The 16,378-nt window shown below is 63.4% G+C and overlaps 1 protein-coding gene across 1 annotated transcript in view; it reads right to left on the minus strand.

Annotated features, from left to right (window-relative positions):
- The window catches only part of ANO1 (anoctamin 1), a 128,850-nt gene that overhangs the window by 56,170 nt on the left and 56,302 nt on the right, over positions 1–16,378 (minus strand). Inside the window, 2 exon segments of the mRNA XM_079104997.1 lie at positions 269–367; positions 9,786–10,118. Of these exon segments, the coding sequence (XP_078961123.1) occupies positions 269–367; positions 9,786–10,118 (432 nt within the window).

Consider the following 16,378-nt stretch of genomic DNA (forward strand, 5'->3'; position numbering starts at 1 on the left):
AGGCAGGTTTCTGTGCCTGGACCTTCTGGTGGGATTTGGTCTGGGGTCTCCAAAGACCACCCAGCGCTGGTCACATTCCCCATGACCAGGACAGGAACACTGCGGAGGCACTGTCACAGCCGAGCCTCACGGCCCTTCTGGGGTGGCAGTCAAGTCCCCTGGCTCTCCGAACAACTCAGAGCCTGGTTCATGGTAAAAACATTCTCCAGCCAGACGTCCGTGTGACAGTCAGAGCCGGTGATGAGCTGGGAGAAACGTCACCACCAACCTTCTTAGTCGGCATCTTCAGTTTCAAAAACTCAGCCTCCCTGCAGAGCACGTTCCAGGGCGCGTGGATTTTCACAAAGCCAACCCCATGGATCTTCGTCTAGAAAGAGAAGAAGAGTGCTCGGTCAGGGTGGCCGGGCCCGCTGAAAACCCTGGTTACTTCTGGAGGCAGCCAGGACCTATGGAGAGGCTCCCGCACAGGCGGCCCGGGCCTGTTGCCAGCTTCACCCCGACCACACTTGGAGGGCTCCTGGGTCCCCTCCCTGCGGGTGGAAGCACAGGGCGCTAAAGGGGCTCCCAGGTCACAGCAGAAGGTTTACGAGTTCGGAAGGCCTCGTGTGGGGGGACTGGGGGTCAGAGGCTCCCACACCCCGGGGGAGTTTTCAGGGCAATGTAGCTGAGGGCTCCCAAAGCAGCCCGGCCACAGACCAGGGGCACTCAGGTCACTGGACCTTGGGGCACTCAGGGCCCCTAGTCCCCTGCTCGTGCTATGGCACCTTCCCTCCGTGGGCCAGTGTCACCCCCGGCCTGCTCAGGCCACCCTCCTGGGAGCCACCTGGTGCAGCAGCTCTAGGGCAGACCCAGGTTCGAGTCCCACTCTGCGCCCCCACCAAAGCCTGGACCAGGGAGTAGCTGTTCCCTGGTCCTGAATGACAGTGACGAATAGCCAAGGTCACTGAGCGCTGGTGGCGAGGAGGCAGCCCAGGTGAAGGCGTCAAAGAACTGATCCCAGCCACCTTGCACTACTAGACGGGAACACGGAGGCCGGCGAGGTCCCCTCAGCCTGCTGTCCCAGGCTCAGACCCTGCCAGGGGGCTCGCTCTCCAGGATGCCAGTCCCCAGTCTCTGATCACCCTGGACTTTGCTCTTAGATGGCCCCTCATCCAGGGACTGGCATCTGTGAGGGACAGCACTGTCCCCTGTGGCACCCGGCATCCCCAGGCCTTCCACCCCCAGGCCCAGTACAATCGCAGTGGAGCCCGGGGCTCCCAGGGCCGGAGCTGCCTGTGGGCCGCGTGCCTGCAGGTGGGCGATACGGCCTAGGGGACCCCTCCCCTCCCCTCACGGTGCTGGGACTTAGAGGAACCCGTGAACCCACTGGGGCCGCAGAGCAACCACCTGGGGTTTGACGATGTCCGCCTCACCTCCCACCTAAGGAGGGCGGACGGAGGGGGAGGGGGACGGAGGCCGCGGTGTGTGACGGCTGTGGCAAGAAGCCACTGAGCCAGGCCTCCAGGGAGGAGCAGGGAATCTGCGGTGTGCAAGATAAATGCACCCCCAGGAATGGGGCCTTTTGGGGGGCGTGTCCCCAGGGGCTGGCACAGCTTCTGGGCTGGCAGAGCGGTCCTGATGAGCCATGCTGCCTTGGCGACCCCACGCCAACCCCACTTGGGGAAAGGACTCATCCCTGACACCCAGGTCCCTCTCCTGCTTCTCCCATCCCTCCTCCGCTGACTTCCCACTGGCGGGCAAGAGCTTTGCACAGGAGCCTGTCTGAGTGTAGGGACAGTGTGCAGAAGCACGGGCCTGGCACGTGGGGCCCGCACTGCTTCAAGGTCGCAGCAGGACCAGGGCCCGCCAGGCCAGGGCTCAGAGGTGTGCAGGGTGGGACATGCTGGGGCCAGAGCCCAGGGCTGGGCCGCAGCAAGCGTGGGCTTGGGGTCCCTTTGGGAACCGTGTGTGGCTTTTGGCATGGGCTGGAGGAGGCCTCCCGAGCCACTTAGGGATAGAGGACCCAGGACTCCAGCTGCCCAGGCGGAGGCAGGGGCCAACTCCAGTTCTGCCCCTGAGTAGCCCCTGGCATGTGATTTGACCTCTCTGTGCTCTCTCCTCCTCTGTAAACGGAGCAATAAAAACCCCGATTCACAGAGGGGGCGCCTGGTGGCCTCGGCAGCGCCCGTGCCGCTGCCTGGCTGAAAGGAGGCTGAGCTAGGAGGCCTCTTCCCGACCACAAGGCAGCGAGACCACGCCCGCCTGCTGAGCAGTTCAAAGTGCTTCCCCAGCCCCGCCTCAGAGGGTCCCCAGTACTGGTGACTCAGACTGACATCATGGGACACCCCTGAGTCAGGAGAGAGGACCGTCCCCAGCCCACATGCGGTGGAATCCGTCTTCCTGTTCCAGACCCAGATTAATTTCTGCGTGCTGCTCACTGGCCAGCAAAGACCCAGACCCTGCCCTTCAGAGTTCACAGAGGTGTCCGGAGGTGGCCCAGGACCAGGGGCTGCTGCCGGCCCCTCCCCACCCCGGTCCATCACGCTCCCTGCCTGCACCAGCAGGGGGTCTCTCCAGGGAAACATCTGGCAAGACTTGGGACAGGTTCCGAGAAAACCCACAGGGGATGTTCTGAAGCATGTTACCCAGCCTGGCACAGCTCGCCCACCACCCCCAGCTGAAGGCCCCAGGAGTAGGTTCCCACCTGGCCCCCAGGGTGGGAGTGTTGGGGGGGTGGGGGCACCACCTGGCCAGGTCACAGGGCTGAGAGGGGACAGGGCCAGGACCCCCCACTGTGTGGGAGCCCTGACCTCCCCTCCCCAGAACTGTTCCCAGCACTTTCCTCTCAGAAGAAAGAGGAAAATCACAAACAAAAACTGCAAGGTCCCTGTGGGGGAGTCACGGTGGCCGGGGACGCCAAGGTGTCCCTCCACTGGGCCCTGTCCCTATGGGCCTGCACGTCTTTCACGGAGTGAGTGGAGTGCTCCACGGCCTGCTTGGCGGCCTGGCATCTGCCTGCCCTTCCTGTGGGCATCAGCATCCAGCACCTGGGGCAGGTTTGCCCACTTGGTTGTGTCCCTAGGATGGGGACAGGGCCTGGCAGGGCAGGAGCTCACCATATTTGCTGAGCAAGTGAAGGGGGCAGGGGCTCATCTTTACTGAGCACCCACTGTGTGCCAGCTGGTCGCCCCACTTTCTGCCCTCCTCCCTCCTTCTCTAGCCCCCAGGGCTGGACCCAGGTGACCACTTCAGTCATGGGGTGAAGGGCCCCCCATGGGTGTGACAGGAACTCCAGCGGGGGCTGCTCCTACCCTCCCCTGGCTGTCCCAGAGCACCAGGGTGGCCCTCGACCCTGGACATGGGCCCACATGAGGCAGAGCCACGGCCAACAGGTGAGTCCCTCGCCTCAGTCACTGCTGACCACGTCTACACTGCACAGGGAGACTGGCTTCCCATTTCAAGGCATGGGACAGAGCCGCAGGGTCATGTGGCACTTCCCTCAAGGAGCAAAAGCTCCTATCCCCTTTGACCCTGTGTCCAGACTCAGGTCTCAGGGCCATGGGGACCAGTGGCTGTAGCCTCAGGGGTGGACCAGGTGTGCTGCTTTTCTCCAGGCAGGGATAGGCTGGGACACCTGCGTCCTGAGCCCTCGACCTGGGGTCTGGCCCAGGCCTGCCAGACACACCTACGGCTGCAAGACAGGGTCTGTCAATCATAGAGCCTTCGCATTCCTGCCTCACTGCGGGCGGGTGGCCGGGTCAGCCCCGGGGAAACAGGACGAGATGCGGATGAAAAGAGGAAGACCAAATGCCATGACCTTCAAGGCTCTGCAGACCCAGGAAAACAGCAGAGCTCACGGGTGACGTCATGAAGGAGCACCCCGCACCGTATCCTCCGGGGTGCGTGGCTGCTGGGGCTGGCTCTGCAGGAGAGCCCAACCATGCAGGGGAGTGGTCAGGAGACCTTCCCGCGTGCAGCTGGGTCCTGGGGGTCACTGTGCGGTGCCTCGCAAAGGGGCAGCGTCCTCCTCTAACCCCAGGGGGCCGAGCCGGAGGCAGGCCTGGTGTGGGTCTTAAGATGGACCACGGCGGTCAGGTTCACCCAGTGGGAACCGGCAAAGTGACCATCAGCTCCGACCCTCCCACACTCAGGTCGTCCCTCTTTGAAGGGCAGAGGGGAGACAAAGGCAGACGAGGAGGGAGAGCAGCCACCGAGAGGGGCTGAGACTTCAGTCACAGCCGCGGTGCCTGATCCCAGGCTCGGGAGCCCCGCAGGGTCCCACAAGGTGGGGGACAGAGCTGGACACAGCTGGCGGGGCTGGGAGGACCAAGGGCGGAGACGAACCACGCACTCCACCTGGGATCAGGAGTCGGCTCCACTCGTCTCATTTGAAGAAACAAACCTCAAGGCAGAAAAGACAGTGAAGAAGAGGAAACGTCGGAAAGAGGAAAGACGGCACAGCGGAAATGGAATGGGAGCTTAAGGAGAACTGAGGACTCCCAGGCCCGGCTGGCAGATCGCCCCGCCCAGGAAGGCAGGAGGCAGGGCCCGCCTGTGGCGGGGCCAATTCCCAAGGTGTAAGCGCTCCGGGCCGAGCTTGGCTCCTCAGGGTGACAATCGGCCCATGGAATTCCTGACATAAGAGCTGGCCCTGGCTCCCTGCCCCGGCCTGAACACAGACAGGTTCTCAGAACTGCAGCCAGGTGGCAAAGATTTCCCCCCACACCACCTGGGACCCCCAGGCCAACGGTCCACGGAGGACCTGGAAAATATGGCGTAAGAAGAAAAGTCCAGAATTCCCTGCAACAGAAGTGTTTCCACACAATCAAGTCAAGGCAGAGGAAAGGCCGGGACAAGAGTCACGCACAGCCCTGGCCCTAGCAGAAGACCCCAGAGCCAAAAGAAGAATCCGCTTCCATGGAGGTGGCAGGGGCGGAGCTGAGTGGAGAAACACCACCAGGACCAGCCTGCTCTCCCCACAAGGGGGCTGTTCGGGGTGGGCTGGGCAGGGGCCCTGAAGGAGCCTGGGGCCAGGGGCCAGGCTTCCGGGCCAGGCCTGGACGGGGGCTCTGTCCCTCGGCGCCCCAGTCCAGGGTGGGATCCCTGCCCGCCACTCGCTCTGGGCTGGGCAGACTCAACTGGGGCAGCTGGTGCTTCCAGACCCCAAGCCCATGATGGGGCTCACTCTTCTCTGTCCTCAAAGCCAGAAACCTGGCACCCATGCCATGGAGGCCCAGCCCCGCCTCCTCCAGGCTTGGGGCTTCGAGGAGCAACCCCGCCACAGGGCCAGGGCGACCAAGTCCCAGCCCTGCCTCAACACCTGCTGGAAGCAGCAAGAACCAGAGGGTCCCTGCCTTTCCCGGGGCCATGGCCGCCCTGCCCCTGCCCTCCCTGGTCACCGGGTGGAGGGTGGGTGGGGGTCTCACTCCCATCCGTCAGAACTGCCATGCTGCCTGCACCCTGGGAGCAGGCAAGAGACACCCAACCCTGTGGCCTGGCAGCGGGCGGGCAAGGGTGCCGACTGCCCACGGCCAGCTCTTCCCACACGCCAGCCCGGAGCCGGACCAGCCTCTAAGCCTGATCGCAAGTCTGGGGCCTCGCCACTCACTCCTCTTTGCAGATGGGGAACAGGCCTAGAGAGGGCGCCTCCTAGCTCAGGAGGCGCTCCCCCGACCCGAGCCACCTCCACAGCCAGGGCTGATTTCCCACCGGACGTGTCCCTCAGCCTGGGGTGAAGGTAGCCCCCTCCTCCCACAGAGCCACAGCCACTAGCTTTTCAGGGGCAGCATCCTGAAAGACGGGGAGCACAAGTCCCCAGTGACCGACAGCCGGCTGGCCCACCAGCTGCCTGCCGAGAGACCGCAGCAAACCAGCGGGCACAGGGGGTCCTGACAGCCCACCAGAGCAACAGACGCTCAGGGTGCACGTCCAGGGCCTCAACAGAATCCATGGAAGCCAGGGTCAAGTCCAGTGTCAGGGCAGTGTGGGCCCTGGACACCCCCAGCCGCACTGCTGGGATTTCAGCCAGTGGCGTTCTCTGCAATGACCCTGGACATAAATAATGTCCAGTGGGCTTTGAGGCGGACTTCACAAGCATGATGGATTTTCATTGCAAGAAAACACGTTGGCCACAAACCCCTGTTGTCCCTCTAATGGGAACCCTGTAAACTGACCCCACAGGGAGGTGGGGGAGGGGAAAAGAGGGCAGGAGGGGGAGCAGGCGAAGGGATTGAGGGGGAGGGAGAGAGGAGACAGAGCGTGGGGAGGCCGAGCACAGGAGATGGGGTGAAGGGGGGAGGGGAGATGGGGTGAAGGGGGGAGGGGGAGGGGAGACCCCTCCGTCCAGCCTCCTGCGCCCCCACCCTCTCCTCTATGCTCTCCCAGAGGTCCCCAAGCCCTGCAGTGAAGCCAGCCTGGAAGGCCACCCTGCGGGTCAGAGCGACCCGCCCCTCCTGCCCACCCGAGGTCTCTCTTCAAGGCATCTGGGACTTTGCTTGGGAGCTGCTGCCCCACCCTCCGCGGGCAGCGGGGCCTCCAGGCACAGGGCTTTGGTGGACGCTGGCTCCCGGATCAGGGCCTGCACTCGGATGAGCCCCTGGGCCTCTGGTGCACATTCTAGCCCTGCAGCGACGCCAGCCAGACCCCGGCTGGACCAGCTGCTCCCGGGCTGCCCGCTCACCCCAGCCTCCCTGGCCCAGCGCAGCCGCTCAGCTGGTGGGGACTGCACGGTGTCCCCTGAGGGGTGCGCTCAAGCCCAGGCCTGGCACCTCCGACTGTGCCCTAAACTGGAACCAGAATCTTTGCAGATGTGGCCAAGGTAAGACAAAGTCAGGCAGGACTAGCGTGCCCCAAATAGAATGAGGGCAGGCGCACAGGAGACCCAATAGGGCAGGCCCTGTGAAGACCAGGGGGGGACGGGAGCGATGGGGCCACCAGCCAAGGAACACGAGGCCACCAGGACCCGGCAGGGGCGGGAAGGGAGCCCCCTGTGGCCTGGGGGCCTACAACACCTTGAGTTTAGACCGCAGAACTCCTGAGCTGGGAGAGGATCTGTCACTGCCGAAGACCAACAGCTGTCACCTGGTCCTAAGAGCTGCCCCGTGGCCCCTCAGTCAGATCATCTTCCAGCAGTGCCACATCCTTGTCATGGGAGATCTCCCGATGACACCCCTGCTCAGTGCCAAGACAGGCCAGGGCTCCTTCTCTGTGGCCTCTCAGCCCACTGTGCCCAGGGGTAACGGTGCGTCACACACAGGCACCTGCAGAGAGCTGGCCAGGTAGTACCTGCATGCTGAAGCCCTCCCTGAGGCTGCCGAGCCACCGCCAGCACAGGCTGGGCGTGTGGACGGTTGGGGCGTGGCTGGCACCCCACGCAGGAGACCCTGGCCCCTCTGGGTTTTTTTCTCCTTGCTTGCAGGTCCAGCCTTCGAAGTCAGGTGCCTTCAACAGGTGGGGGTGGGATCTGGCACCCAGGGACACTGGGCAATGTCCGGGGACACTTTTGGCTTTCCAGGCCTGGGAGTTGCAGCCGGCCAGGCAGAGCCCAGGGGTGCTGCCAAGTGCTGAATGCCAGCAGTGCCAGGGTTGAGAACCCCAGCTTTGGGTCTGAACTTGGGGGGTGGTTGGGTGTTTGGAAGCCTGACCCGTCTGCAGACTCCTCTCTCTGCAGAAGTGCACAGAGGCCCCAGTTTGCTTGGGAGGGAGGCTTTGCCGGGGCTCTCCTGGAGGCCCTCTCAATTCCAAAGCCCTGGCTCCCTGTCCTCTGGCCCAACCCGGGAATGGTTCATTAGCAACTCTTCACCCGGAAGTGGATCCCACTGCAGCCCCGTCTGCTGGCCCCGCTGCAGACCACACGCCGCGGGGCAGGGCCCGTGTCCACACAGATCGGGTTCTGGGACAGCAGGCTGCAGCAGCCCGGGGGCCCAGGTCACCTCACAGGAAGCTCTGGGGTTCCAGGGGCCCTGGTGGAACACAGGGGAGCTTTGGAGGACTCCAGCTGGGAGGTGAGACCAACTCACGTCAGCCACTTCAAAAGCGTGGTCTCCTCCCTGCCACAATCCCACTTACACTCTTCAAAGGGTCCAGTCGACCTCTGCAAGGACTTATCCAGCTCTAGAGTCAAAGTATCTGTGAAGTTTCGGGGTCATTTACTGCATGCCTAGACCTTTTCTTGGCGACAGTGAACGATGTCCTGACCGTTTTTTATTTCAAAGACAGAAGAAAGAATATAATATTTTACAAAAGCCATTTTTGACATGGCACTCAGTGGGACTCAGAAAGCACCCTCTCTTCGGCACCGCCACCCCACCTGGCAGATGGCACGGAGCGCCTGGCAGGGGCTACCCATGACCACCAGCGTGTGGACACGCTCTCCGTTCCACAGCAGGGGACCTGGAGGCCTCGCATTCAGCAAGGACGGGCGGAGGCCGGGGACCTGCCAGGCGGTCTGGAGCACCAGACCTTGGAGGATGCTGAGCTGGAGAGCTTAAAGTCGTCATCAGGAAAGGATGACAGAGGGAGGAGACCCCGGGGACAGACCAGCGCGGGTCAGAACCGCAGCTCTCCCGCCTCGGCACCCGACAGGCCCCGCGGCCTGCGAAGCAGCCAATTTGTTCCTGTTATAAAATGACATGAAATAAACTGCATAGTGGCCGCATTGTTCCCCAAGCCACAGGGCGGGCCAGGAGGACAATGAGGAAAGCCAGCAGGAACCGACCGCTCTTCTAGCGAGACTCCGAGGGACCAGTGCACACCTGTCCCAGCTCAGGTCCTCAGCCTCAGGGAGGAACTCGTTGGGTTTCGTGAGGACCAAATCGGGGCCTCAAGCCACGCAGACCTTTTAAGGCCCGCACAGGCCTGGAACCATCCCTGCGAGGACCGCGCACATGCCACACCTGGGCAGAGTGTGACCCAGAGAGACCAGGGGTCCAGCAGGCTCCCTGGGTCGGCTCCAGACCCTTCCTACCAGGTGGGTCCCCAGTGAACAGCTCTGGGTGGAAACGCTCTGCAGGCTTTTTGTCGCCAAATCAAGAGCACTAGTTGCCCAAGGACGCGGCGGTTCTTGCTGACGACAAACAAACCCGGCCGGCTTTCACTTAACACCCACCGACCTCAGCCGCTGCCCAAGCTCGCCCGGACCACTGTTCCCCCACAGCCTGGGTTAGAGACTTCTGCTCGTTTCTGATTAATGTGCACAGTGACAGCTCTGCAGGGCAGGCCCTTCCTGCCACGCTTCATCTTATCCAGGGCAGCCCCACACAGAGGCGCAGAGAGGTTGAGACATCAGCCAAGGAGCACCCGGCAGTCAGCCATTGAAGGCAGCACCTGCTCAGTCGCTGGCTACACACAGCTGAGCCTCCAGCAGTCAGCAGCCAGGTGTGGGCTTTGCTGGGGTGGCGGTCCAGCACACGGCGTTACGGGACTGTGGATCTCAGAGTGGGCACCCCCACACCTGTCTCCTCATCTTACAGCCTCAAAAATCGAGGCCAGAGAAGGGCCAAGGTCACCCAGGAAAACCTCCAGAACAGCTTCGTCCTCTGTCCCTCTGAATGGGCAAACCTCCCCCCGGCAGGGACTGACGCAGAAAACGCTTTGCCTCTGCAGGTCACGGCTGCGTGGCCAGCGGGGCCAGCCTGCCGCAGAGCAGATGCAGCCTGGACGGGGCTGGTCCAGGGCGGGCACCCCGGGGCTGCCCAGAAACGCCAGCCCACCCGCCAAGCACAGTGGCACCGACCTCTCGCCCGGGGCCTAGGGACTGGGGAGTGGCCCAGGGACGGGAGGGAAGGGAGCCCGCGGGAGGTAGTTACGTCCTCATCGTGCTCCAGCTCCAGGCCGGCCTCCAGCAGGTTGCCCTCATACTCCTCCCGGCGGAAGTGCTTGTCGTCCTCGCAGCAGTCCATGGGCAGCCCGGCCGAGGCTGCGTCCACCCGGCCCCCCGTGCCGGGCAGCGGGTGCTCCTGCTTCAGGCTGCGAGCCCCCAGGGCAGTGTCGCTGACCTGGGCCCGCCTGGCCAGCGTCCTGCTGCCCGCGGGCCTCTTGTGGTGGTACACCAGGATGTAGTCCACCTTGCGCCGGCCGTCCCGGAAGTACAGGCCATACTTGCACTCGGCATCCGGGTCCACCGACAGGGAGTTCAGCAGCTGCAGGGCAGGAAGGGGACAGCGGTCACTGTGGGGCCGGGCCCTGCGTCCATCCACCCGGTTGCACGCTCGTGTAGTCCCCAGGTCCCAAACCCACAGGCACCCAAAGCATCCGCCAACCTCAGGTGGGAAATACTCGGGAAGAAAACGGCGTCTGTCCCGAACACACACAGGTGAATGTTGTTCCTTCCAAAAGGACACAGCAGAACAGCCACGCACGAGGCGTCTTCCTGGTGCTGGGGAGTCCCAGCCACCTAGAGAGGGCCACGCGTAAGCTCTGTGCCTTTTACCTGAGGGACAAGCATCCGGGGATTCTGGTACCTGGGGGTTGCTGCAGCCCATTCCCCACGGACACAGACAAAACCCTGCTGTGAACCAGGCGCTGTCCCAGGGCCTGCAACACCCAGGACACGGGCCTGCCCTCTAGGAATGACCTTCCAGAAGGCCACATTTGCTGCTAACCACCCACGAGGAGGCCGAGTCACACACTGCCCCTCTGGTCTCTTAGCCAGAGCAGCCTTGGTGGGAGGGACCCACCTGGCCAGCTGCGAAAGGCTGCAGAACGCAACCTTCTGGGCAGGACCCTGGCACAGTCCAGCAGGTTCAGGGGGCAGGGCAGCCCTTAGGCGTCTGCAGGTGCAAATCTCAGCCTCTGACCCCTAGACCCTCACATCATCATGGCTGGAGAAGGCTCTGTCCGTCTCCACGTGGGCTTCCCCAAACTGACGCCAGAGCAGGAGGGGCAGGGGTCGGCGGAGAGGGCAGGCCTGCAGCAGGCAGCAGCTCCCAGCGGGTGACACCGGGCCTCACCCACTCCTGGGGCATCCAGTCCCCACGTGCCCACCTGCCCTGCCTGTGGCCCTCACCTGCCCAGCACAGGGGCTGCCCCTGGTGGAGAAGCAGGGCAGTTTGGCCAGGGCGGCAGATGCTCTGGGGGTGACGGAGGCAGCCTCTGGTCTGAAGGTGCAGGGCTGAGTGGGGAGGAAGCACCCGTCGGGCTAAAAGCCAGACAGGCGCAGGACTGGGTGGCAGGCAGCTGGAGCCCAGCCTGAGTCCCCGAGCCCCACAGCTTCTGCTGGCCCTCAGGACGGGTCAGTCAGCATGTTGGCTTCGGCCAGGCGGGGACACGGCCCGAGCAGCGTCACCCGCCAGCAGCTGTCTCCAAAGTCAGCTGTGCCAGGTTGGCCACCAGGTACCCCTCCAGGCTCCAGCGGCTGCACAGACACTGAACCCACTCTCAGCCCCGAGAGGCGTCCGTCGGAGGACCAGGTCCTCTCTGTGAAGCCTGGGCAGGCAGGGCTGGAGGCAGGCCTCCACATGGTGACCAGGACTCCTGCTCAGGACGCCTTCCTGACCGTGGGCCCGGAGCGCCCAAGCCTGTGTGGACCCCACCCTCCCTTCCGTGCTGGATGGTTTCCCCAGTGCTCAAGAGGAGCTGGAGGGGAAGGGATAAGACCCCTGCCAAGACGGGCCTGTTGGGCTCTGCTCCCCTCCCTGGGACCACTGGCCCCTGCACCTTCCCTCCATGCTGCCCCCGCTCCCAGCACAGCCCTCAGCCACCTCTGTCCCTCTGGCCCACCCTGGCTTGTCCCCCATCCCATCTCAGGCCCCAGCTGCTCCAGGCAGGAGGCTGGGAAGGTCCCACGTTTCCTCCTTACGAAGCTCAGGCTCTGCCACGGCCTAGCAGGCGGCCCGGGCTGGCCCTGGCCTGGCCACACAGCAGCTTGGAAAGCCTCCTGGGAATGCAGAGAAGTCTTCAGGTACGGGGCCACCTGGAGCCCTGGAACGGCCCCCGCTACACAGCGAGCGACACCGAAGGGCTGTGCGTCTGGCTGGAGAAGCAGGAGGGCCCTGGCTGCAGGGCGGGGGCTGCGGGGCAGCGGGGCGGGGGCTGCGGGGCGGGGGCTGCGGGGCGGGGGCTGCAGGGCAGGGGCTGCAGTCTCCCAGAACCGCTGCACCGTCGGCATGGGGCTGGGGCAACAGGGACGGGGAGGACAGACACCTGGACTGCAGGGTGGGGAGCAGGGGGTCTTGGGTGGGGGGCCAGGTGTCCACGAAGGGGCTCTGGGCCCCTCACTCCTCCTTGGGGCAGGTGGCCTCGTGTCCCCGGCATCTCAACGTCTCTGGCCCAGGCGCTGCCTCCAGGGGCAACTGAAGCCAGGAGGCTGGAACTATTTGATCAAGTTTGATCTGCAATAACTCAGGGTCCAGCCATCTTGGTGGCCTTCGGAGGGACCAGGACACAGTATGGGAGCCCTGCCAGGCTGCTCCCTAAGGGCCTCCATTTTGCTCCCTGTGAAGGACCCCAGGTGCTCAGGGGCCAGGACCACAGCAGTGGGACAGATGGCTTTAGAGGGTCAGGGGAAGTGGGGGAAGGGCTAGCTTTGGAGGACAGGAGATGCAGCCCCCGTCCAGGGAAGGACTGTGTGCACAGGAGACCACACCTGCCACCAGCAGGGGCATTTGTGTTCATGCTGGGGGACTGAGGTCCAGGGAGGCCAGCAGGCCTCAAGGGGATGAAGCAGGTAGGGGCTGAGCTTGGCCTCAAATCCAGCCCCCACCGGACATTCCCCCCCCTTGACGGGAGCAGCACGTGGGGCAACTTCCTGGGCACGGGCGCAGTGTCCCACCCAGTCCCCCAAGCCGCTCCAGGAGAGGCACCCTGACCAGGTCCTTCTGACCCACAGGAACTGAGGCTCATGCAGGAGATGCAGTCGGCCAGCTGCACGCCCAGGGGCCCTGGGTGCCCAGCTCTGCTGGGAAGACAGGGCGACCTCTGCTGCCCCCAGGGCCAGAAGGCCCGTGGCTGAGTGGGCAGGAGCCTGGGCAGGCGAGCACAGGCAGGGGACTGAGGCAACCCTGGGCCACGGGTCCCTCCGGGCAGGGGCAGGCCCAGGCCTGAGTCCAGGCCTGGACTTGGTCCCTCTCTGGCTCTGAGACCTGGGGGAGGCGCCGGGCCCCTCTGAGCCTCAGGTCTGCCTCTGTCGGACGGGGAGGGAAGCCTGAGCTGCCTCCCGGCCAGGAGGGTCAGCTGGGTAGATGACCGTCTGGACGACCCTGCTGAGCTCAGCAGGAACAGGTCCAAAACGTGCTGGGACAGGCGCCTGGGGGCCTTCCCTATCACCTGCCTCCATCTCCGCCAAGGGCAGACGTGCCCTCTCAATGTCTCGGGACGGTCAGAGAAGCGCACAGGTGACCAGCGGCTGAGGTGCTCTCCTCGCTGAGCTGTGGGCAGGAAGACCTGGCCCAGTGGCAGACCTGGCAAGAGCAGGCATGGTGCGGGGCAAGGGGAGGGAGGCTATCATACTCCGTGGACCCGAGGCGGCCCGCTCAGCTCCCGGGGTACTCCAGTGACCCCAGGGGCTCGGCCGGGGCTGGCCTGGGCCTCCCCTGCCCTTCTTCCCACCCTGCCCCAGCCCTGCCTGCAGAAGGGTCCTGGCCCTCCTGGTCTTTGCTGGCACCATGTGCACCTGCCTCGGGCTCCTCCTTCCTTCCCAGCCCTGTGCAGCCAAGCTGGGCTTTCCAGCCCCACGTCTGGGATCCAGGGGTGCCTGCCACGAAGGGCCAAGGCAGGCCCCTGCACCAGGGCCACCTCGGAACCACCAGCTGCAAGTTCCTAACCCACAGAGGCCCCTCAGCCCCTGCCCGGCACACCTGCACCCAGAACGGGTTACCAAGACGTCTCAGTCCTACTGCGAGCCCATGGGACACTCCTGGTTGGCCAGGGTGACAGTGACCCTGAACTAGTCCAGCAGGTGACCCTCAGAGAAAGGCAGGGAAAAGCAGAGAGCCATCTCAGCAAGGGCAGGGACAGTGCCAGGGAGCAGCCGAGGCCACTCTGTAGTTGGGGCAGGAAAGACTCAGGCTCGACATGAACAGCCACTGCCTGGCCTCGGGAGGAGCAGGCTGCCCGTAGGGGAACTTCCCAGCCAGGGGAGGGAGAGGGAGCCAGAGGCCTGACCAAGGGTGACACTCGAAGACCAGCTCTGTCACTCACCAGCGGTGCTGCCCCGGACACAGGGGCTCAACCTCTTTGTACCTCCACATTCCTAAGACCGTCCACATTTAATAGGACCCCCCCCCCCCCACCAGAGGGCTGGAAGGATTCCACGTGCTATTTTTCATATTAGAATTTACAATTGGCTCTGGCAGAGTGAGCCCTCCACAGAAGTTTACTCTCACTGGGAATCAAGATACATGCCCAGAGAACAAAGGACAGAGGAAAATAATCTCATGGTCAGAGTGGACCACAAGTGAAAAGTGGAGCAGTGACAAATCAGATTAAGTTATGAAAGGAGCTGGGCAGTACCAGCAGGAGGCAGCACCAAGCCCTGGTGGGGATCCCCTGGACGCTGTCCTTGGTTTGTTATGTGGTCCCGGGTAAGCTGCTTTGTCTGTTTAGGTCTTAGTTTTATAGAAAGGGGAGTACGCCTACTTCAGCTAGGGTTAGTGTGCAGCAACCTCTAAAAAGAAAGTGTGGCTCTCTCCGGGCTGGAAGGCCCCTCAGAGCACCTCCATAGGCAAGGTCCCCGAAGTGGAGCAACCCTGTGGCTGGAGGGCCCTTGGCATAGCAGGGGGGCTTTTCTGGTGCAGAACAGGGACAAACAGACAAAGGCCTGAACTGCAGCCAGGCTGGGCGAGGCCGGGCGCCCGGCAAGCTTCGCGAGGCCAAAGCATCCTTACTTGTCTCTTTCACAGTTGTGGAATGAGGGGTGCGGGGAGCCTGAATGGGCGGCAGGTGCTGGGTCGGGGGCCCCTTGACTGCAGTGGCCACCAGAGGCAAGGATGCAGAGCTGACGCCCAGCCGGGACACCTCCCACCACCGAGCGCAGCGTCCTGATCTGTGGGATGGGCACAAGAACGTCTCCTGACCTAGGTCCCAGGATGCTCATGGGAATAGGATGTGGCGCCCGGAAGGCATTCCCAAGGCCTCTTCCGGGTATATGGGGGCGGGCAGCTCCTGGAAGGAGCTTCCCTGGGGAGAAGTGCTCTCTAAGGGCCCAGGGGACAAAGGTCCCCTTCACAGCAGGCAGGTCCTGACAGCCCCAGCCCCGTCCCAGGCAGCACAAACAGGCAGTGTGTGGCCCACATCTCGGCCACACCTGCCTCTCCTGAATCGTCCCCAACTGGCAGAGAAGACCAGGGAGCCTGTCCGCAGCCTGCCCCCTCGAGGTGTCCATGCGTTCCACTCTTACCTGCAGCCGGAGCCCCGGGGCTGAGCTCACACAGCCTATGAAAGCCGTGGCCATTCTAAGGGAGGCGCCTGTGTTCTCTTTCTTGGAAAATGGGAGCAATGGACCCCAGAGACCCGCAGGCTGCTGCTGGGGACTGACCCCAGGGCCTTGTGCACCCAGAGACCTGCAGGCTGCTGAGGACTGAACCCAGAGCCTTGTGCATGTGAGGCAAGCATTCTATAACTGAGCTGTATCCCCAGTCCTGCTGTTGTTTTTGAGGTTCCTGGAATTTCAGACTGGAGGGGAACATCCATTTAAACTTCACTTTTATCTCAAGGATGTCTTTTAAATTGAGTCATCAGCACTGTCAAGCTTTGGGGCACGCTTGGTAATCTGTGAACAGCCCATCCCCCATGGCAGAAAAGCAGCGAATGCTCTGATCTCAGCAGGTGGGCAGATACCTGCGAGCCAGGTATTTCTGGGTGTCCGGCTCACTGGAGCACGCAGATCGCAGGCTGCTGGTGGCCCTCAGTTGGAAGGTGAAGACATTCAGGATTAATGCAAAGCAAATGTAACGAAATAGCTGCTTTCCCCTGGCCTCTGGTCCTGGAGCTACTTCTTACTCTTACCACGGCATCAACCCCAGTGCTTTCCACCCTTGAACTTGGGGACGAAGGCAGACAGCCTGGGAAACCTCAGCCCAGAGGGGAGGGGCTTGTTCTGTGGCCGACACGTGCACACGTGGGATGCCCGTGGGGGAGCAGGACAGGAACCCTGGGGAACACAGCCCGCGCCTGCTGGCGGAGCATGTACAGAGCCCCTGTGCTGAGTGACGGGGCACGGGACGGCTGGGGCTGTGCTGGACAACCTGGGAGGCTCTTCCTACCACCCGCCTGGCCTGCACCCACAAGTCCCCAGCCCCAGAGCTGCGGCTGCCAGCCTGTCTCTGGTGACATCTCCTTCCTGCAGTTGGGGAACCCAGTCCACAGTCCCCCAAGCCCACTGAAGAGAGTAAGCACAAGGGAAGGCTCAGGGGTCTGGCCCAACACCCGCTCGTGTTTCTGGACTGTGAAGACCTGAGCTGCC

This window comes from Sciurus vulgaris (genome assembly GCF_902686455.1).
Source record: "Sciurus vulgaris genome assembly, chromosome: 11".
Classification (NCBI taxonomy): Eukaryota; Metazoa; Chordata; class Mammalia; order Rodentia; family Sciuridae; genus Sciurus; species Sciurus vulgaris.